Genomic DNA, 22116 nt, shown 5'->3' with positions numbered 1-22116 from the left:
AGACAGTCCTGGTGCTTGCTGGACTTTCTTGGGCGCCCTGAAGCCTTCTACACAAATGCAGTGGAAATTTTATTTTTTTGGGATTAAGTTCATTTTTATGGCAAAGAGAGACTTTGCAATTAATTGCAATTCATCTGATAAGTCTTCATAACATTCTGGAGTATATGCAAATTACCATAATTGAAACTGAGGCAGCAGACTTTGTCAAAATTAAGGTTTGTGTCATTCTCAAAACTTTTAGCCACGGCTGTAGTTCACCTTTATCAAAAAGATGTAGATAAGGGGAGTATGTAGATAAAAAACTGTGCAGCTTTGACCAAAGTTGAATAATGCCCTTGCTATAGGTGTAAGCTTTTTACGTACTTCCTGAAGTATGATTGAAAAACTCCCAGAGATTGCATCATCCCATCCTGCCTGGTTGCCAGAACGTTGATAAGAGTCACAGTTGTTAACCTCCACCATCATAGAAGCAAATTCTCAAACCCTGAGCTCACAGCTACTGCATCAGTATAGAGAAAGTGCATGAGAGAGGGGACTGAATCAGAGAAACACTTTACTCCTGTATTGGTGGAGGTGAACAGTAAGAGCTAGGAGTCTCTTAGCAATGTCCTAGCAACAAGGCAGGATGGGATGATGTCATCTCTGGGAGTTTTTCTGTTTGGTCCTTGTGCAGAGTGACAGTTTTGTCTCTTGTCCCCTTCTGTGGTTTTCTGTATGCCGCATGTAGTTACTGGGACTGCTCAGTCCCTCTTACAGCTTTGTTCTCTGCCGAAACACATAATATAACTGCTACTTTTAACTGGTAATAACTTGGTTTGCAAATACATTTGGTGCACACAAACTGGATTTAGATCCTCAGTGGTATCAAGGAATATAGTTTACTGTAAATACCAGATGTCAGAGGCTGTGTAAAACTATTTATTTTGTGGGGTGAGATACACATAGGGTTAGGGTTGCTGATCCAGGTATCTGCACAGAACTTCAGAATACAAAGTCCTGAGAGATGCACTGACACAATAAATGCAGGATTATTTTTGCAAATTCTATCTACAACTACAGACTGCTTCTGTGGATGTGAGGATAATAATATTAAACTAAACATGGCCTGTGTACCAATTACATCAATTTCTAACCAAACTGGAGTTTTTCTTTAAAGGTCAGTGGTTAAACCAACATTTACGTTTTTACAGAAAATGGACTGTGATATTTTTGCTTATAAATTATCACTACTACTTCTTTCATTCCAATGTTAAACTACCATTTTGGGCTGAATCATATATTTACAGTTAATAAGGAAATTCAAACATTGTGTGAAGTCACTTCTTACCTGATGCAGAAGCCAGAAGCTTGGAGGAGAGAGCCAGACCCAAAACAGAGCGCTGGTGACCACTGAGTGTGAGCTGACAAGCACTCGGCCCTGGGAACACATTCCACACCCGAACCAAGTTGTCCGAGCTGCCACTCACTAAAACACTGTCAGAAAGCCAAACAAGGCTGTTCACAGCCACTTCTGAAAACACACACTGTGTCAAAAGATCCCCTGAAATACAAGAAAGCATGTCAGTAAGCATTACTTGAAGCTGTTTTAACACTATTTTTAGGCAGGCATTGAAAAAGTAGGCCTAGACACCTGGCTGGAGCTCAAGAATTGCTTTTTGATGATAAAATGTTGCTGTATATGGTGATGAGCCCATCATTTATTAATGGAGAATTCAACTTTACTTATATGTTTTTTTTAGTGATGACAGCTGTATCCTATCCTTCTCCAAGCAATACAGGCAATTCATGACTAGTGGGAGGGGCCAGCAGTGTGCTGTACATCACTTCCTGAAAACCTTGCAGTTCCCTGCCTTAGTACTCCTGATTTACTGATAGGTCTTATTTAATGAGGACAGTTATCTAATCTGTTATTGGGATCTTTACTTATTGATGGGTAATACAAGGTTAGGGGCATTGCCCTATTTTGCCCTATGACCTAATGTACAATTTTGTTATTTCTGGCTTTTGCAAAATGGTATGCTTTTTCTGCTACCTATATTATATAAGTTATATATATTATTAAATGTTATATATCATAACTACACACATATACTGTGTATTATATTATTGATTTGTATATATTATAACACATTCCTTTTCTTCTGTTCAAAGTAAAATATATTTAAATTGTTAGGGCATAGACTGACAAATCTGAAAAAACTGCTCTAGAATGCCATCAAACCAGCACTGACTAAAATCCTTAATAAAAGCTAACAATGATTTGCTGAATTCAAGACTGGGGGGTCTTACCCACTACAAGATAGGCATACCTTATGCAGTGGCTACCGAGTGAGAGTGAGTGTGTGTATGGTTTTTTAGATACATGAAATGTATTATTTGTAGCAGTTTTACATTAAGTAACATGTTTAGGTTTATGTAACTATTGACTCACAGGAGATATTTTTTATTCTGATATATATATATATATACAAATAAGCTTTGTCTCCCTCTTACCTGTAGCCACATTGTAGACACCAACAGAATCAGAATGGTATCCAACAGCTAGTAGCTCTCTGTTGGGGGACAGGGCTAGAGAAAGCACTGCAGACTGTGCATTCTTTAAACAGGCACGTCCATGAAATCTTCCAAGACCTCCAGATGATACTTGTACCTATATATGAAAATACACACGCTTATACACCCTAAGAGTCCATTTCTAAATTTATTGTGAATCAGAATGTGGTTGTTTACCTTGCCATCCTCTCCTCCAGTTAGAAGGTATTCCCCATGATGCAGAAAGTTAGTCGTCTGAGCTGAGCCACTGTGAGCTCTAAATCTAGACAATTCCACTTTTGTTTCCCATGACCAAAGTGACACCCAACCATCAAGGCAACCAGATACCACGACACTGCCTTCCATGGAAAAGGACACCGTTCTTACTGACGAGGAACCTTGCATAACCTAAAACAGATTAAGACCATGTTACCAATCTTTCATACATAGTTAATGACACTCAATAGTGTATACAATAGGTTTATTTAGGGGAATTCATAAAGGGTGTCACCCTTTAGAATTCCATTGGGGCACAACACTGAAAGTGTTAATGTTTGCACCTGATTCATGTTCACAGAGAGGTATGTGAATTTTTCCGTGCCTGCACTGAGGACTTTCCTCCCTGACAGACACATGGCTGAGGAGTTTTGTACTGGGGTGGGCGGAGCCTGATGGGAGTTTTGTACTGGGGTGGGCGGAGCCTGATGGGGAGACTATCTCACCATTAGGCCCCTTTACTTTTGATTGACAGTGCACTGCATTGGGTAGATCCATAGTGCGATTCAGTCCAATAGCAAATTTTGAATCCACCCTGTGACATGTGCGGTCATTCAAAATTAAAGCAGATCTGATGAGAACTAGTCTCTCAGTTCGCCATCACGTTCCGCCAACCTAGTGGCAAGTACTTAATGCCCATATTTGGATAATAACATCACTTGTACACTTGTATACCTGTTTTACCTCCTGGCCAACAGCTAAATGGGACTGGGCAATAGCACAGTATGTGAAGCTGTCACATAAAAGACAGCTTCCCAGCACAGCCATTGCCCGCTCTGAGTTCTGTTGTACCGCTGTTGGTCTTAATTACCACCAGATTCCTAATTTCAGAACTGCTGGTAATTCTTAAGAATGTTTCACTATCATAGCGACAGGTTGCCGCAGGAGTCTGTAATGTTACCAACACTGGCAAAATGCTTTGTCGGAGTTAGGTGAAGGTAGTTATGAAAAGTGCTGTTAGGGCTGTTTTGAATTCCACTAATTGTGACTTACTGCACTTCTTTTCCAGTTTTCCAGTTGCACCACAGATATTTTCCCATCCCAGGAGCCAACTGCTACTACATGACCTCTGGGGTGAAACGCAGCACAGTTAAGGGGGCTGGAGAAAGAGGTAGAACCTAACAAAGAATAGCGCTTGGTATCCCATGACTGAAAAAAAAAGAGAAAGGAGGGGAATAGTGAGTACTGTTCACATGCCAAATAAGACATAAAAATACATATAATAAGACACAGTCACCTTCAGCTGACAGTCTAGAGAGCAGGTGATTAGCTGTTTGTGATCTGCACTGACACAGCACCCTGTGACCTGTCGCCTATGTGCTTCAATTCTGTGTAAACTGAAAAAAAGGAAAATCTCATCATGAACAACATACATTGCCGTACATATTGGTTATCTGCATTTCATTTTTGATGGCTGCCAGAGAGTTAGAGCCTGACAGTATCATATAGCTCTCGGGCACTATGTTACTGAGAAATCAGTACCCCTGCTGTGGGCACTATGAGGGGTTCCCATTACCCCTGCTGGATTTTTTTTTAATGTTATAAAGAATGCAACAGAAAGTTCTGGAAGAAACGAAGGTGGCCAAAAATGTTAAAAACTTCGACATGGACAGGAGGTCTGGATAATATGGTGGGGAGTTATCGCTATTGTAAGAATCCATGGCATCTAAGAAGGCAGAAAATGGTTCAGGTATTCTGAGAGCTGAGGTCACAGCTGTCAGAATACAACAGATAGCAGGGGAGATTCGTCCAACCCTTCTATTAGCGTGGATGGAGGAATCGGTTAGATTTCTTTTGTTTAGTTCACAGTTCATGGTCAGCTTTAGACTGAGTTTATTAGATTTTAGTCTATTTTACAGTTTATGCAGGTATTAAGAACAGTGAAACAAATATACTATGGTAAGTACCAAAAAGCTAATTAGCATTATTTTGACCCCAGTAAATATAAAACACTGCATAGTAATTATATTTACTTCTCTGGTTATTTGCCTTTCCTGGTTATGCCATCCCGTTACTACTATGCAAATGAAATATTGAACTCAAACCTTTACGTTTTCACTAAACACCTTATTTAGACCCAGTATTGTCATCACAGGGTCTCTGGTTTTTCTGTGCAATGCAGGCAAATCATGGCTGGTGGGAGAGGCCAGCAAGGTGCTATAATGAAAACATCACAGCACCCTGCCTTAGTACTCTTTTTAGGAGCCTGCAAGCAGTGCTGGTTGTGCGCAGGAGTTAACCTTATGCCTTGAAGGTTAGGTGCCAGTCTAAACTAAAATCCAATAAATAAAGGGGCGGGCCAGGGAAAGTAAGGCTGGGGAGGAAAAAGTAAGATGATGCTAAATGTTCTCCAGCCAGGACATAAAGAAGGCTCTGACATGCTGCAGCTTCTAAGGAGCACTGAGAAAAGCTCACAATGTGCACTGAAATCAAAGAAAGCAACTTCCAAGTGTATGTTCTGCTAAAACCTTTTCCCTTAGGTTTAGATTTAGGAAAGGGTTTGTAAGTGCTATCATTAGCTCCCTTAGAGAGATTTCCCCTAACATCCCTTCCTGCTAACGCCTTACCAAACAGGAAGTGAAGGGAACTCTGCAACAGCATTTTCATTAGTACAGTGAACAACTATGTCAAATTTTTATTTCTGTCTGTGTCCAAGTTGCAGTTTTTCTCACATCTTGTCTGGTGAAATTGTTGTCAGCAGAACAGTAAGCAACTGGAAACGCTACTAATTATTCCCTGGGCAGCAGTAGAAACCTGGCAGTTCTAATCCTATCCCACTCTATCAAAAACTAGAAAAAGTTTATTTACTTGACTTACTATTTCAGCACAGGAGAGTAGTCTGTACAACTGTGCAAGACTGAATGTAAGGCTGACCATAGATGGCTTGATCTTTTTTGATCAGCCACTGAGCGGATCAAAGAAAAAAACAAAAAAACAAATGATATATCCCATCCACACAACCAAGGTAGATGGAGGAAACCTCCCTGCTATGCTATTGTATTCTAACCAGGGGGACTCCTCTGCTGTCAGATTACACTGATCAGCGCTGCAGCCAATTAGCTGCATGCGGTGAACAAATAAAATATTTAAAACATTCCTGTTTGAGAGAAGCTGATCATTAGATTGACTTCTCTTGAGCGGTAATGGCCATAGATTGGATCAATATTTCACCAGTCCTTGCTGAAGCGGACAATTTTTGATCCATCTATGGCCAGCTTAAGGGTGAAGTTCAGTTTGAAAAAATCCCTTCATAACCACAGTGCCTTGTTGCTTATTGGATGGCTTAGTAAGAGGTTTAAATTAAACCAAAGGGAGCTGCAAAGCAAGCAACTGCTGCTGAGCTGTATTTTTAACTAAACCTGTGACGAATACATTGTCATGTTTTAAATGTTTATATGTAAAACAAATGTTGCACATAGAATAAAAAACAGGTTAAAGCATATAAGCTTTATTAAAAAATCCATCTGGAAAAAAAAAATAAAAAAAATAGTTTTCCTTAAGAATCTCAGAAATGTTCCTTACCGACATCCATCTGTTACATTCCAGAATTCCATTATTCCATCATAGGAGCCAACACAGAGCAATGTGTCAGAAATAAATGTACAGGTAGATATCCCATCACAGCCACTGTACAGTGTTCTGAATTCCTGAAACACAACATAAAGGGATGGTAGTCTAGTCTACTTAAACAAAATACTCCATACAACCCTGTATAGATGAGGTCTTCAAACTATGGCCCTCCAGTTGTTCAGGAACTACAATTCCCATCATGCCTAGTCATGTCTGTGAATGTCAGAGTTTTACAATGCCTCATGGGACGCGTAGTTCCTCAACAGCTGGAGGGTCGTAGTTTGAGGATCCCTGCACAGAAATGCCCACACCACACTTCTGAGGAGAAGGAAATGCTGGTGAGAATGAAGTCAACTGTTTACCTGCCATTGCTTATGTAATTCTGTATTGCCAGCCATGTGATTTACACACCTCTGCCACAATGTACATCCAGGTAGGTAATAAACTTAGTCTTGTGTTAGTAATACAGCCTATATAATCTCTACCTCCAGCCATCATTATACAATAAATCAGCATCATCACCTCTGTCCAATGAGACTATTCAGAAAGCATTAATACTGACCAACAGCAGTAATGCTAAACCAGAATATACATATTCCTAAGGTGAGTGTATAACTAAAATGGCTGGAAAAATACAAACTCTTTTGGAGTTAAAATAATTAAAATGTATTTGAACTGTTTATCATTATTATAAGACAAGATTATAAAGTGCCAACAGTTTGTGCAGCACTATACAAAATTAAGGTGCACATTAACAGTTACAATACAATAGCAATCAGAGGGCCCTGCTCATTTACCGGTTGAGGTTAAATACATACTGCCTCCTCTGATTGGCTGAGGTGAAGAAGCGAGCGGACGACAATCTCCGCCTCAATCAATCAGAGCTAAGTGTGCATTCATTCACAGGTCACAAAGCTCCCTTTATATGGCTCAGAAGTGCTCCACCTGACTCAATTATGTTCCAGGAGCGGGATGGGAAGTCCCCATCCCACTGAAGCAACACAGCACTGTATACTGTATGTCGCTGATGCAACACACAGTTTATACAACATTCCCAGCAGGTACATCTGTTAGTAAAGAAAATCCATTAAAGTGTTACTAAACCCACAGCAGTAAAATCAGACTGTGTATGCAGTAAAGCATAATTATTATACTCACTGCGGAACCAAAGGAGTTAATCCTCTGCATTGTGTTAAACGGCTGTTTAATCCTCGCCTCTATTTTCTGTCCTCAATCCATCTGCTGATAGCACAGAGCCTTGGAGGCACTGTGCACATGCTCAGTTTGGTGTGTATTGCTAGTTTTTTTTTGTTTTTGTTTGGGGGGGGGGGGTGCATGTGATCAGCACAGGGCTAATCAGCACTGTCCAGACAGAGGGTCAGGGGTCATGCAGCCTCATTGCAGTCAGAGGAGAATGAAAACTCCTCCTACAAGCTTTACATGACCACTGATAGAAGTCATAAGACCACTACATATTTCTGACTAGAGGAGGTATTTAGCAGTTTATATTTACTAAAAGAATTCCTTTTTTATGTTCTGTGTACTGTGGGAAACCAGATATAGTGATTGCAGGGATATAAACAAATAAATCTAAGCCAATGTGAAACATATCCCTATAATGCCTTCAACCATTGGGTGCATGCCAACATAGCCAAACCATACATACAGAAAGTGCCCTGCATAGACACGGGTAAAAGAAGCTATGAAGTTGGCAATAACAATTAGGCAAAGGGATGTATCTTAAGGAACAATACTGTATTGGTAGATGACGGATACAAATGCCAGTGACAAATGCTCAAGGCTGCACCTATGTAGTATGGATATCCAATACACAAAACGGAAGACAAGACACGTACACATACAAAAATAAATTGACAAAACAGCCAGTACCAGGTGCCGTTTGCACAGAGACGGATACCCACGTCTAACGCTGTATGCGGTCTACCAATGGACAATGTAAAGGGTCTGCGCAATCCCCTATGAGCTCGAACTGAGGAAAGCCGATAAACGGCACTTCCTGGTTACCATGTGATCAGTTGTGATTGGACACAGCTGATCACATGGTAAAGAGTCTACATCATAGGCTCTTTACCAGTATCGGAGATGCAGCGTGTCAGAGTGACACACCGCACCACCGATCACCGCTCTGTGCGCCCTCACAGGTGCGCGCGAGTGGCTTATCCTGTTGGACATCTTATGATGCCCAGTCAAGATACCTGAACCACTTTTCAGTCGTCATTGTGCTATATGGCGGGCAGGAAGTGGTTAAAAGGAAAAGCTGAGCACCTCTAGACGTCCAGGTGAAGCTATGCAATAGCCTTGCGAAACGCGTTGACGTAACTTCTGGCCGGCCAGCCGCTTCCACCATCCCCAGAAGGAGGCGAACTGCAGGAAAACGGAACAAAGGGGACGCTACATTGAAGCTCTCTATGCAGGATTGCGTAACCAGCAGTATAGGATTAGATTCCCATCTACCAGCAAGGCAGATCACTACAGAGGGGGCTACACGGAGTCATTGTAGAGGATCGTTTTGAGGAATGTAATATGTTTGACAGACACCAGAGCCAAGACAGGTAATGTACCATATGTCAAGTATGGACTTAGTTCCATCCACAACTGTTACCTTTTGCCCTATTGTTTTGGTCATACAGAACATTGATTCATATATTGACACATCGGTGTCTGCCCTCCTCCCCCCCCCCCCCTCTGTTCTTCCCTTACAACCAAACAGGACATTGTTAGTCACTACCAGGGTTAGTGCAGAAGATATTACACTCTCCAAGAGCTTTACAGATGGGATTTTTTCCTTTTCTCGGTGATCAGCAGAACTATCCTCATAATTGGAGTCTTCAATAACCATAATTGGATTGTTTTCCAGCCTCAGCCATTTTGATTGTTAGACTGCAGTATTTCCCTGGACACAGACATTGCCCTCATTTGAATTATATCATTCTGTGGCATTCCAGAGCCAGATATTCCACCAATGTCCTCTTTCCTTCCTTGAGCTCAAGCTCCCAGGGGCTTGCACAGAGAGGGACCCTTTACATTGTCCATTGGTAGACCACATACGGCATTAACCGTGGGTATCCGTCTCTGTGCAAGAGGCACCTGGTACCGGCCGTTTTGTCATTTTATTTTTTATTTTTGTATGTGTACATGTCTTGTCTTTTGTTTGTGTATTGGATATCCATACTACATAGGTACAGCCTTGAGCATCTGTCACTGGCATTTGTATCCGTATTGTTCCTTAAGATACATCCCTTTGTCTAATTATTATTGCCAGCTTCATAGTTTCTTTTACCCGTGTCTATGCGGGGCACTTTCTGTATATAGTGAATGCAGGGTCCTGGGTTTAGTAACACTTTGAAGATTTTTACCGTCTCTGCTGATGTCATAAGACAGGACGTGAAGGTAAATCCACAACAAGGACACAAATGGAGAAAAATCAGACAGGGGCTCTACAGTGACCAAACACTTTACAATCTCATTTATATCTACCAGCAACCATGTAGTACAAAGGCCTGTCTGATTTGATACACATTGATGGATTGTTTAGGTTTGTCCTCATATTACATGGCTATGATAAATCCAAAGAAGGTTTTACAGCTATTGTACAATCCGATTGTATGGTGTGTAAACAGCTTTAGCCTTTCCCTACCCAATTGAAGTAAAACATTTTATTTGTATTTAGTGTTGCATTTGGGAACTCCCTCACTTAACGTCTGGTTAAACATTGTCAACATTGGACAAGTAATAAGGTTAAACCTTTCTTACAGGGCCCAAGATAGCAGTACAAAACTTGAGTAGGGTTCTAACCCTTCTGCACTCTATCCAAAACTAGGAGTAAAAGTTTTAGCTGAACATAAACTTGAAGTTTTAACTTCAAAGTGATACTAAAGTCTATTTTTTTGGGGGTTTTTTTGCTTAAAAATAACAAACATGTTATACTTACCTGCTCTGTGCAGTGGTTTTGCACAGAGGAGCCCAGATCCTTCTCTTCTCTGGTCCCTCTTCGGTGCTCCTGGCCCCTCCCTCCTGCCAAGTGCCCCCATAGTAAGCAGCTTGCTATGGGGGCACCCAAGCTGAGCCGCTGCTCTGTGTCTCCATTCAGACACAGAGCCACAGTTTGGCCCTGCCCCCTTTCTCTCTTTATTGGCTCACTGACTTTAATGGGTGCCCGCTGCTGTGTTTTCGGCAATCAGAAAAGAGAGTCCCGGGCAGTGGAGTGTCTCGTGCAACATCGCTGGATCGAGATGGAGCTCAGGTAAGTATTGGGGGGCTGAGGGGTGCTGCTGCACACAGAAGTTTTTTTTTTTTAACCTAATGCATAGAATGCATTAAGATAATAAACATTCTGCCTTTACAACCACTTTAATCTACTGGCTGCAATGTATGGGCCTTATATGTCGTCATGTCTTACAAGGTCATGTGTTTTATATACAATGACTATATAAGTTTGTAGTCATGCCTTACAAGCATGATGTTTAACTAAAGTATATTGCATTTTTTTTTTTTTTTTTTTTTTTAAATAAAGCATTTCATTGTATAATTAGGAATGTTGTTTGAGAATTTAAGTGTATCTATGCTCCAGCTTTCCAGGCATTAGATGTGGTTGCTGCATTAGTTTTCTTTTTTCCAGATCCTTCCAGCAACACATTTCCTATCCCAGGGTTACAAACACTCAACATACAATATCTATGTAGAAGCAGCATTGTTACCATAGGACAGGAAGTGTTTTACAACTACATAGCACCTCTCACTCTCCTTATCTTCACTGCAGGCTTTTTTTAATTTATCAAACAGATATAACAAAACACAGCCAAAAGTATATTCAACAGAACAAAAAGGTAGAAAATAACAGAAGTTCATTGTTAGCATTTATGTATACTTTCATTTTTCTTTTTTTTACACTTTTATTTTAATATTAAACATGGTTGGATTATTCTGTTATAAAGAATGTAGACAAAGAAAATGACAAATCCATTACCTCGCCACTATTTGTATACAAAATGTGAAGTGAACCATTACTGGTGCCCAGCACTGCCATGTCTCCCTTTGAACTCAGTCCAACACAACCCGGAGTAGAAGGAACATCCAACGATTTACTGAGAAATTGAAGACAACTGAGTTAAAATGAATAGAACATAGAGATTAAGCAGACTATCCTTACATTTTTCCCCTTCAGCTTCTGATCTAGGCTATAAGTGCTGCTGAGCATTACATGATCTGATCTGTTGTGGTGTGTGTGCTCATATATTGTTTTGGAGGTTCTAGAGTTTAGAGCCAGCAGCATGCAAAAAAAAAAAAAATCAATTCTTATCAGTAAATGCACAGAGTATGTTCTCCCTAGACTTTGTGACATGTACATTAATAAAATAACAAAATAAGTTTAAAAAAAGTTTAATATTTACATTATAGAACAGAGAGAGATAAGAGAGGGAAGAGGAGAGAGAGGGAACAGAGATTAAATAATTGGTCAGACCTGGAACAGACATTGGTGGCGTTGGGTTTATTGTTCCATGCTGTGATGAGCTCAGATGCAGCACTCTTGAAGTCAGCCAAAATCTCTTGGGCCTGAAGGCACACTGGTGATGTATCAGGCTCGTTCAAAGCCAACTGATAAAACAGTGAAGGAGTTTGGGTAAGAATATGCAAGGATCGCTCAATAAACTCCTTGAATTCTCTCACAGGTGGCTCGGAAATGTCATTCGTTTCCATCTCATCCTGAGCAGTTGAGAGCGCAAAAGTCTTTTCTGATACAGCAGTTTCTTAAATGTAAAATACCAAGACAAAATTATTGGAAAAATGTTACAATTGTGGGCTTTATTAAGTATTTCTTAACCATTAATGATATTCCTAACATTATCAGGCCCTTTCTTTAGGTTGGGGGTACACTACTTAGTACCTCTATGAGCCTAAATTATAGTGATTGACCGTTTTTTTTCATTGCCGATACCGATATTTTGGTCATCGCGAATCGGCGGATATTTTCGTACATTTAAATTTTTTTTTTTACTTTGTGGAGTGATTTGGGGGTCTAAAAGACCCCAAACGCCTCCTCTTCACTTAAAAGCATTCAAAACGCCAAGTTTGACTATTTTGAATGCTGTCATTTTTTTTTAATCTGGCGCCAGTACCCGGAACTTCCGGAAGTCATGTCATGACATCACTTCCGGGTTTTTTGCATGGAGACCCGATTAGAGCCGAATGCGGCTTTGATCGGGTCTTCGGCGGCCATGCAGGCTGGTTGCCAGGGTCTCCCGGTGGGACGGGAGACCCGGGCGAGCTGGGGAAGGCGACGGGAGGGGGGCATCCCCTCCTGCTCCTTGTAATGACAGCCGAGCAGCTTCTCAGCCGCATCGGTTGTCACTACAAGACAGCCGACCATCGGCTATGGACCCCAGTAACGGGGTGATGCCTCTAGCTGCAGGCATCACTCTGGTACAAGCACTTTCCTGAAATATTGGCAATATCGGTAACCTCAGGGGCTGATTCCGATATATCGGGGAAAGTGCATATCGTCCCTCAATAGATCGGCTTTGCCGATAACCGGTCGATCCCTACTTAATTATATAATGCACCTCTGTTTCTGTCCCCAGTGATATACCAGAAAGAAAACGTCACCCAGTGGCCAAATGATCCCCAAGCAGAGCAACAGAAATACATGCCACCCTAAAATCTGCTCCAAGATCTGTCTATCACTGCTGGGGCTGTCTATGCTAAACACAGTGCCAACCCTTCTTCTGCCTGCTGCTCTGCTGGAGCCTGGACCACACTAAACCAACAGATGGATCAGCAAAGGCAGCACAGATGGCAGCTACTCCATGGATTGCCTCCTCCTCAAACATTGTGGTAGACACTGTTTCTAGGCTCACCTTCCACTGCTTCCTGTTGACCCCCCTTTCTTCTTTACACATGCAGAACCCAACGACCCAGGCTCTGATAAGCAGTAAGCAATCTTAGTAGTGCTCTTCACCCCTGATCCAGGCGTGCACAAAGCCTGTCCTTATCCCAAACCATGTTGCCGGCAATTGTAATCCTTTCTGCTCTGTGCTACTTAAGTGAGGGATAGGATTTATATGTTCCCGATGCTGTTAGATTGCTATGGCATTGACATGCTACCTTCTGCAGGTTTCCTGAATTAAGGTGTGCTGACAGCTCTACAACCATGTTAGCGCATCTCTGTTCGGGCAGCTTGTAGAAAATAGCACAGTGTCACTGCTTCAGATGAACTGCAAGATCAGCAATATTGGTCTAAATACAAGAGGGATGCATATTTCTACTTGAATTTTGATGTGCTTTGTGTATGGTCTTCAGATTTGTGCAGTAATCCAGTGTGAAAGCTGCTCTCTCTTTGTGCAAGGTGGCTAGTCTTGCATCCAACCCCCTCCTTTCATTTTCTGCAGGCAGTCGTAGTGCAAGGACCCGCTGGGGCCCTCCAACAGCTCTGCTCTCTGTATAGGCTATGTGGAGCACAATGATAGCACTGCTACTTTTTATAATGTAATAACTAGCATTTGGTGCACACAATGTGGCTTTATATCCTTTGCGGCTATTGAGCAATATAGAACATAAAACTTGTATCCTACACGCCAGCAGCACAGTCCATACCACATCTCTCCTAACCACCTAAGCCCCTCCTCTCATGGTCAAAGCCCCCCCCCCCTCCTACCTTTTCTAAAGTACCTCCCACCCATTTCACTCATCCATTCAAAGCATTTCCCATGCACCTCACTTGCCCTGATCCTAGCGACATCATTCTATTCACCTCCTAGCTTCCACACTACCATCCAACTCACCCCCTGGTCAACACCCTTCTTTCCCCCAATGTAAGTGTGCCTACTTGCCACTCCGCTCACCTCCCCAAATCACCTCCACACCATCACCCCTCACACATGGCATCTATCACCCACCTCACCAGCTCATGGCATCTATCACCACAACCTACCTTTTGCTTTCACTGTGCCTGCTCCCAGACACAGTGCATCCCTCCCAGCTCACTGTTCCCACTTTGCTCTTATACCCTCCTTTACTTCATCAATGCAACAGCTCCTCAAGTATCCCCTTAATTGCCTCTTTCCCTCTTTATATGCATACTACACCCAGCCCTGCTCAACAAACACATATGTTTTGGTACAGGCACACTTTTGCTAGTATGAGTTTAATTAAAGTAACACAAATCGAGAGAAAATCAGTTGAAAAATAATAATTGAATAAGTTTGTGTCATCAAGTAAACACTTCTAGCATGAATTGCATGAAGAAATGTGTGAATGTATTTAGAGAGATTCCAAAGGCCTAAAGCCAGTTTACAACTGTCACTTTTTTATTCCATAAAACTATTAATTAAAAAGGCATAAACATTTGACTTTTGCTAATTTTTACTCATGTAACTTAGATTTAAAGAAGTTTGAGGTGACATCACAAATGCGTACTGCAAGGTCTAGGACACAGAAAGAACTTAAAACAATAAATTAGAGTAACACCCAGAAAACCCAAATTGGGGAAGGAGAGGGCAGGAACTGTGCATGTTTAAGTGCACATTTTTGAATATACAGTATATTATCACTTAAAATATATAAATTAACATTCAAGAAATTTGAAGTTGTATTGCTCTTGCCAGTATCTTGTATTTCCCACCAGAGTAACTAATCTGCTTTTACTGTATGCCTTGCTGTGGACAAAAAGTCAGATGCCTTTCTACTTACTAATAACCAAGCCAGGTACTACTTTTCAGTTTTGTGTAGTTCTGTGTAAGAGGCCACGTGAACAGGTCCACTAATGGGGTTTTGGTAAAACGAGGAAACACATTAACACGACTTGATAAGAAAAATATCTTTGCATCTAACCTTTCGCTGCAATGCCAGTTCTTCAAAAACAAGAAGGATAATGCAACAGAGAATAAAATATATATTTTTTAAAAATAACTTACCATAGCTACTGTAAACTTGGCATAGGTGAGGCAAGAGTCCTAGGGTGGCATGTGCCTTCAGGAAAGGAATGCCTACAAGGAGCTTACCCAAAGTATGGAACTGCATGCCACACAACTGAAAGACAAAGTACATGCTTAATTCTGTAAATATTAACATGTCACAGTTACATTTTTTTGCATACACTTTAGCATACCAGATGATGAGACAGCTCGCTCAGACATTCAGCATGAAGTGCAGGTGAAGATTCAGGGTCTTCAGGAGAAGAGACTGCCCAGAAGTGAGCTGTAGGGAACAAAGAACACATTAAGTGGTTAATATTAGAGTCTTACTGTTAAAACACACAATTAAAGTACTAAAAAATGGTGTCAATCACCCACCAGCTATAAGAAGATGTACAGCATTGACAACATCAGATTTTCCAAAGTAACGTTTCTCAACAGCTTCCCGCAACAGACAACTAGAGAGATGCAGCCTTGGCTCACTAGTCATATTACGACTCCACAACCCAAGAACACTGTAATAGCAGAACAGAACAAAAAGGGCTAAAACAACATCTGGCTATAAAACACATAATGATACAAGAAGACCGAACAACATGACAGAACAAGGACAGAAAATGAAGCTGTAGTCACCTCACCTTTTCAGTCCCGTGAGAAGCAGAGAGAATGTGGCCATAGGAAGATTGTTTGCATTAATGGCTGCGCTTAGCATTTCATCCCAACTTGCTGTGTACACAGAACTTATTTGCTGCAGAGAGCTCAGAATCCTTAGCAGATCTCTCTCCAAAAGTCCTGAAATAAACCACAAGAAAAAAAAAGTACATAAATGAAGAAAAAAAATTCAGATAGTAGGTAATAGTACAGCAACAAGGATAATACCTTTTCGGGAGATACAGATGGCTGTCAAAGCAATGCTAACATTGTTAACTCCATGTTCTTCTTCCAGCATTTCAAGTCTCTTCTGAATAAGAGATGGAAGGGTTGCTGGCAGCTTCTGTATGTCATCAGACAGCTATGTAAGGAAATAGAATTATATGAGAAATGCCAACATAATATTGTTGCACAGGATTATGATAGAAGCACAAGAGGGCAGTAGATTAAATCAAAGTCCACCATTTTATAACTAACATCCAACAGTCATAATCAAATATTGTCAGCTGGAAAATGAAAGAGCAGGGGGGCCAACATGACTGCTTGTCAGGCAATTAGGGATTAGTGTACAATGCTACTGGGGTAATTGTACTTAAACAGAACATAAATCATTATGTCTTGGCTTCTGAAATGACCATCCATAAATCACAAATCTATCTATAGTCTAATCAGTATCGAGACTGAAGCAGCACTGAGGCATGTGATACAGTAAAGTACTGTATATTAGTAAAAAGTACATTGATAAAAGTGAAAAGTTTGGCAAGACATCACTAGGCAAGAAAAACCAATGCTTAAGAAAAGACATAGTTCACCAACCTTCTCAAAGACCGCACTCATTCGTAGTTCCTCGCAGGCCATGGTTAGATACAGAGGATCACGTGTTCCCTTCTTGATCATCAGGAGGCGCAACTGGATAAGTAGTTACATAAATTGTCTAATTACCAGGCAATACAGTAAATATTAAATAACTGTGTTCAATATGTCTGGCAATGCATTTACAAATTGGTCACCCAAAAGAACTCCAAGAAAAGCACAAAGATGTTAATATATTTCTTAGGGCCCAACAGTTCACAATACTTTCCTTATATTTAAATATTTGTATTATGGCATATGTCCCCTTCTACCATATTTAAATATATGCAATCTGTCACATCCTCTAAGGGTTTTAGCTCTCAGTGTCATACCATGCTATTGAACGATTAACTAGAAGGCTATCCATGTAAGGTCAGCACAGTTTGGGAAAAAGAAAGATCAATTGGAAGACGTGCTAGTCTGCGCAGCTCAGCTCAGCTTTGCTCCTTAAATGTATCTTTCCCAACTCTATATCCTTCTAAGAGTCCATTACACCCCGGTTAAACTTCGTGCTATGGGGTTAAGACAGGACTCAAGCTACACCAGTACTGAGAGTCAGTGGTAGACACCATCAATTCAGTTTTGCAAACTACAAGAAAGCTAGAACCAAAGCACTGGGTATACTTGATGATGGTACACACATCACATTGAGGCATTATCCAAAGCACTATTTCAGGCCCACAAATTGATTCTTCAGTATTTGAAATCAAAGACCCCCTCCAACCCAGGAGGAGTGGATTACCTTAGGATATGAAATTCTAAAAACTATGGTTTGCCACCACTGGTCTAACAACCCTAGATCTGCTGCTACACAGATTGCTAGAGTCCTTTTAACAGAACGGGTTTAACCCATACTTCCTTGGGTAAAAGCTTGCACTCTGAGCTGAGCATAACCGAGGTCTCCATTTGCTGGTCTTATTACTCTGTATGAGCCCAATCAGTGTTTGTGTGGCAAGTCATTTTTTCCATGTACTATACACTGGTTGTATACGCTGGAATTTGTTCTTTCCTTTTATTTGTATTAGACTGTATGCTAGAAAGTTCAATAAATCTCTCTACATTTAAAACATTATTTGTAATTTGTTCCATAAGATTTAGTTTACTGACCCATTCCATAGATTACGTTGCACTGGAGAAGGAAAAAACAAGGCCTGCAACTAAGGTTTTAAAAAAAGCATGTGTCAGGTTTCCTTTGAAATGGCATATTTGTTTTTGCAGACCCAACATACACTAACTAAGTGATAAGGGTAGCAGTCTTGCAGATTTAAGTTTTCTTTACTTGTGCTCAATGACCTCAAATATTTTAGCTGCTATTGACATTACATACACAGAGTTTATCTGCAAATTCAGAGGGATTGATGGTTACATGTATGGGACACAGTAGACCTCAGCAGATATTTTTCCAACCACGCAGTGTATATTTGGGGAGACATAATCTGCACTGGGCTGCAATACATAAACATTAAACACATTTGTAATGGTCAGCACACACATAAGGTCATCATACCTGATTATTGAAAGCAGACTCTTCCAGCTTTTTACCATACAAAGCTAGTTTTCCCCTCACCAGTTCAGCTCGCTCACTTGGTTCAAGCCTCCCTAGAGTAATTGGTATGGTGTCCTTTCGCTTCCTCAAGGAAGAGCAGAGAGAGGAGCCTTCTGTCACACTGAGAACTAAATTAACTCTCTGTAGATAGAAAAAATAAGCAAAATTGTCTTCATAACAATTTTATAGTTACATGTACTTAATGGCTGCTAATCTGAAAAAAAAAAACAAAAACTGATGAAACTGGCAAAAAACTTGCCCCTTTGATATTCTCAGATCTGCTACATATTGTTTATATATGTAAAATACATTTTCATTAAAAACGAAATAAATAAAATGCTTACATCATGCTACAAATATGTAAAAAAAAAAAAAAACACTAGATACAAAACTCTTACCAATCTTACACCGATGAGTTCTACAGGCTGCCCTGTGTATCACTGAGAATAATGGCTTCTGGCAGATATGAATCTACCAGAGCCTATCTTGACTAGTAACATCTTACTAACTTATATCCCCTTTCTGGCTGGCATATGAATGCAGCCCGTGCATACAGAGGGCTACATATCCGTTCACCTTTAAAGGGGAAAAATTAAATGCACATATCCCTCCCCCCCCCCAAAAAAAAATGTGCATTTTTTATTTTTTTTCCCACAGGGGCCCACAAAGCATTGCACCCGCAATCAATTGATCGTGGGTGCAATGTCAGGCTCCTGCAGACATGTCCTCCAGATCTCTGCCCTAAATCAGTATGGGCTGTTAGAAATTTGGTGGATTTGTAAATTCTCATAGTTTTTAAAGTGGTCTTGGAATTTATAAACTTCCAGTTTATTAATTCACAGATAACTGTAAACTAACGACATGCCTGCTGTCACATAGGGGGGTGAGGGAAATATGGGTGCATCATACAACTTATTCCAATGGTGATTTTAGCCTTTTAAAGACAATTCCACAAGTGAAATATATATTGTTCCAAAGAACATACACTAGTGCGGATCAAATGGCTGCTTAGAAACATGAAATAGGTACAAACTATACATAGCCATTTTAACTGGTCTATCCATTCTAAAATATTGTCATTTCACACACTACGCTGCACAGTTGAGGATGCTTTGTTGTGCGATTTCGCTTTTAGGCATTGGGCCCATAGTGCTGCAGGTGTCTTGCATTTGCATCATTTGGTATAAATAGTTTCATTATTGGGAGCAGTAAGAAGGAATTGCATACCTGAGGAAGAAAGTCAGGGATCCAATCAGATGTCAATTCACCTGCATGTCCACACAGCACATCAGCCCCATCTATTAATAAGGTCAATGTGTCACTTCGCTTCAGTGAGCGAGATGTTAACTGAAGGAGAGCTAGAAACTCAGCAAGAAGGGACCTGTGTAAAGACATTGTTCCACATAAGTTGTCTATTACCTTTTGTTTTACCGTTTTTATTTTATAAAATTTTAAATTGCTAATTACTGCTGTGGCAAAAGAAAACATGGAAGACATGATAGACATGATAACTATGCATAATTTAGACTGACATAAAACTTTGTGAGTACTTTGGGGACAATCTAATGTATGGAAACCCAAACCTGTATGATGCTGGGTTACAGTTCCTTTTCTGCAGTCTCTGGTTCAGTTGCTTGCAGACACTGTTTAGCATAGACACTGCTTCTTTTGCCCTTGTAGTTGCTTCCGTAAAATAATAAATCACAGAGGATGAAGCTACTAGTCTCATTTCCTTCACAAGGTCAGCCTGCCGGAGACATTAAGAAATTTATGACTGCAATGCATACTATGAAAGCATCATTACAGTATTAGTATGTTAAATGGGAGTATTTTGTCTTGCTATGTGTGCCACATATTGATGCTGACAAACACATTACTTGACCCAAGTTGAGTTCAATTGTTATTAAAAAACAAAAAAAGCAATCTTAACAATATTTTCTTTAATGTAATTGATGTCCAGCAGTTACATAAGTGAGTCCTGCTACAACATGCACATGGGGGCGAGTAAAAAACACGCCACATATAACCAGAAAATAAGAATACCACCCAGTAATTATGTCCATTAATATTTTGGATTTTTAGGAATGTAATACAACCTCACTAAACCTAAATATATACAATGGTATATGATTCATTAGCTTAGTAACTGGAAAAACATACCATGAAGACAGTCTTTCCTTGGCTGGGCTCCCCAACTACTAGGAACAACTGTCCATTTGTTGAGGATGTACGCCTCTTCTCTAGGATCTGTGCACACACATTTGTCACCAATTTGCTTCTAGCAAAGGAACGTTGCTCATGCCACTCCTGGAAGCCCTCCTGTGCCAGCTGATCTTCATCTTCAGATGCATTTGACTCCTTTTAAAACAACAAACAGTAAAATAGCAAGAACATTATGGATGGTTCAAAAGACAAACAGTAAGAATAATTAAAGTTGTCATATACCAAATACTAATAAGCCATATTAGCTCACTTTATACGAAGAGCTAAAGGTGGCATTTGCTGTCTTATTATCAGTGAGATGAGCTATACATTTCACCAGGTCTTGTGACCCAATGACTAAAATTTTAGGTATGCAGGATGTGAAATCTGAATTTAAAGTACACTATCTTACCAAAAGTAGTGGGACACCTGCCTTTACACGTACATGAACTTTAATGGCATCCCAGTCTTAGTCTGTAGGGTTCAGTATTGAGTTGGCCCACCCTTTGCACCTTTAACAGCTTCAACTCTTCTGGGAAGGCTGTCCACAAGGTTTAGGAGTGTCACTGATGAAGTCCCGCCCATTGAAGGACGTAACGCGTACGGGGGAAGTCACATGACCCGTGGCCATCTTGGGACACCAGGAAATAACCAGGAACACGCCGATGCATGCTCTGTTTTGGCCTGAGTTATACGTCTACTCTATGTGAGTGCAACTTTTTAATTTTAATAAAATTGTGAAATATATACGGAGAGCACTAGATCTTGTCTTTACTTTCATATAAACTGCAGAGGAAATCCGGGACAGTTATCCCTATTAGGTGAAAATCCTTATGTCATCTTGATATCTGGTGTAATATTGACTGGCCCCGTGTGTTCTGTATATGAAGGAAAGCCATCCCTAAAAGGTGAAGACCCTTATGACATCTGGATATCTGGTATAATGCTGACTGACCCTGTGGGGTCTGTGTATAAAGGTGAGAGGCAGAGAATGCCTGGTGGTGGGAGGCTATGAGGACATAAGATCTTCACTACTCTGGAGTTATTGCCAGCACTTTGGTCTCTGCTTTCTAAAATCCACAGAAGGACTCTCCTTTCATCTTTTTGCACTATATAGACTGGAGTCTCTCCTTGCCCTTATCTACTATGTGATTTATTGTAGCATTTGTCATTTCCTCAATGGAGGTTTATAGTTTTTTCATTACTGCGTAATGTGTAATTTAGGATTGCGCTGCACTTTATCATTTATGATTACAGGAGGTTTTATGTGATTGCTCTTGAGTGTCCAGCTGCTAGTCCGTAGTTTAATTTATTTAAGAGTAAAGTTCAGCGCTGAATATTTATTTATTTATCTTTTTCACATTTGACTTTATTCTTGATAATAAGAAGATTGAATTTTATGGCACAGACTTGTTAACATGGCATTAAAAAAGCCTCACATATTAATAACATGCCAGTTCTTTGTATTGATCTGCATCAGACACATATATTCATTTAGCAACAGTGTGAGGTCCAGCGTCTGGACTGTGTCCAAGTTTGGTATGTTCTTTTTAAATG

The 22116-nt window shown here is 40.4% G+C and overlaps 1 protein-coding gene across 1 annotated transcript in view; it reads right to left on the bottom strand.

Moving 5' to 3' along the window:
* TEP1 (telomerase associated protein 1) overlaps positions 1-22116 on the bottom strand; it is a 91684-nt gene that overhangs the window by 31562 nt on the left and 38006 nt on the right. Inside the window, exons 23-40 of the mRNA XM_082244270.1 lie at positions 20518-20715; positions 19941-20104; positions 19585-19738; positions 18319-18498; positions 16776-16868; positions 16188-16320; positions 15947-16100; positions 15687-15823; positions 15503-15591; positions 15309-15423; positions 11861-12146; positions 11366-11483; positions 6331-6455; positions 4046-4145; positions 3802-3957; positions 2731-2940; positions 2494-2650; positions 1328-1540 (exon numbers count right to left, since the gene is read on the bottom strand). Of these exons, the coding sequence (XP_082100396.1) occupies positions 1328-1540; positions 2494-2650; positions 2731-2940; positions 3802-3957; positions 4046-4145; positions 6331-6455; positions 11366-11483; positions 11861-12146; positions 15309-15423; positions 15503-15591; positions 15687-15823; positions 15947-16100; positions 16188-16320; positions 16776-16868; positions 18319-18498; positions 19585-19738; positions 19941-20104; positions 20518-20715 (2782 nt within the window). The remainder of the gene's footprint in view (positions 1-1327; positions 1541-2493; positions 2651-2730; positions 2941-3801; positions 3958-4045; positions 4146-6330; positions 6456-11365; positions 11484-11860; positions 12147-15308; positions 15424-15502; positions 15592-15686; positions 15824-15946; positions 16101-16187; positions 16321-16775; positions 16869-18318; positions 18499-19584; positions 19739-19940; positions 20105-20517; positions 20716-22116) is intronic.

The sequence above is a fragment of the Pelophylax lessonae genome (assembly GCF_965119305.1).
Source record: "Pelophylax lessonae genome assembly, chromosome: 1".
NCBI lineage: Eukaryota > Metazoa > Chordata > Amphibia > Anura > Ranidae > Pelophylax > Pelophylax lessonae.
This window is presented reverse-complemented; position numbering and strand designations above follow the sequence as displayed.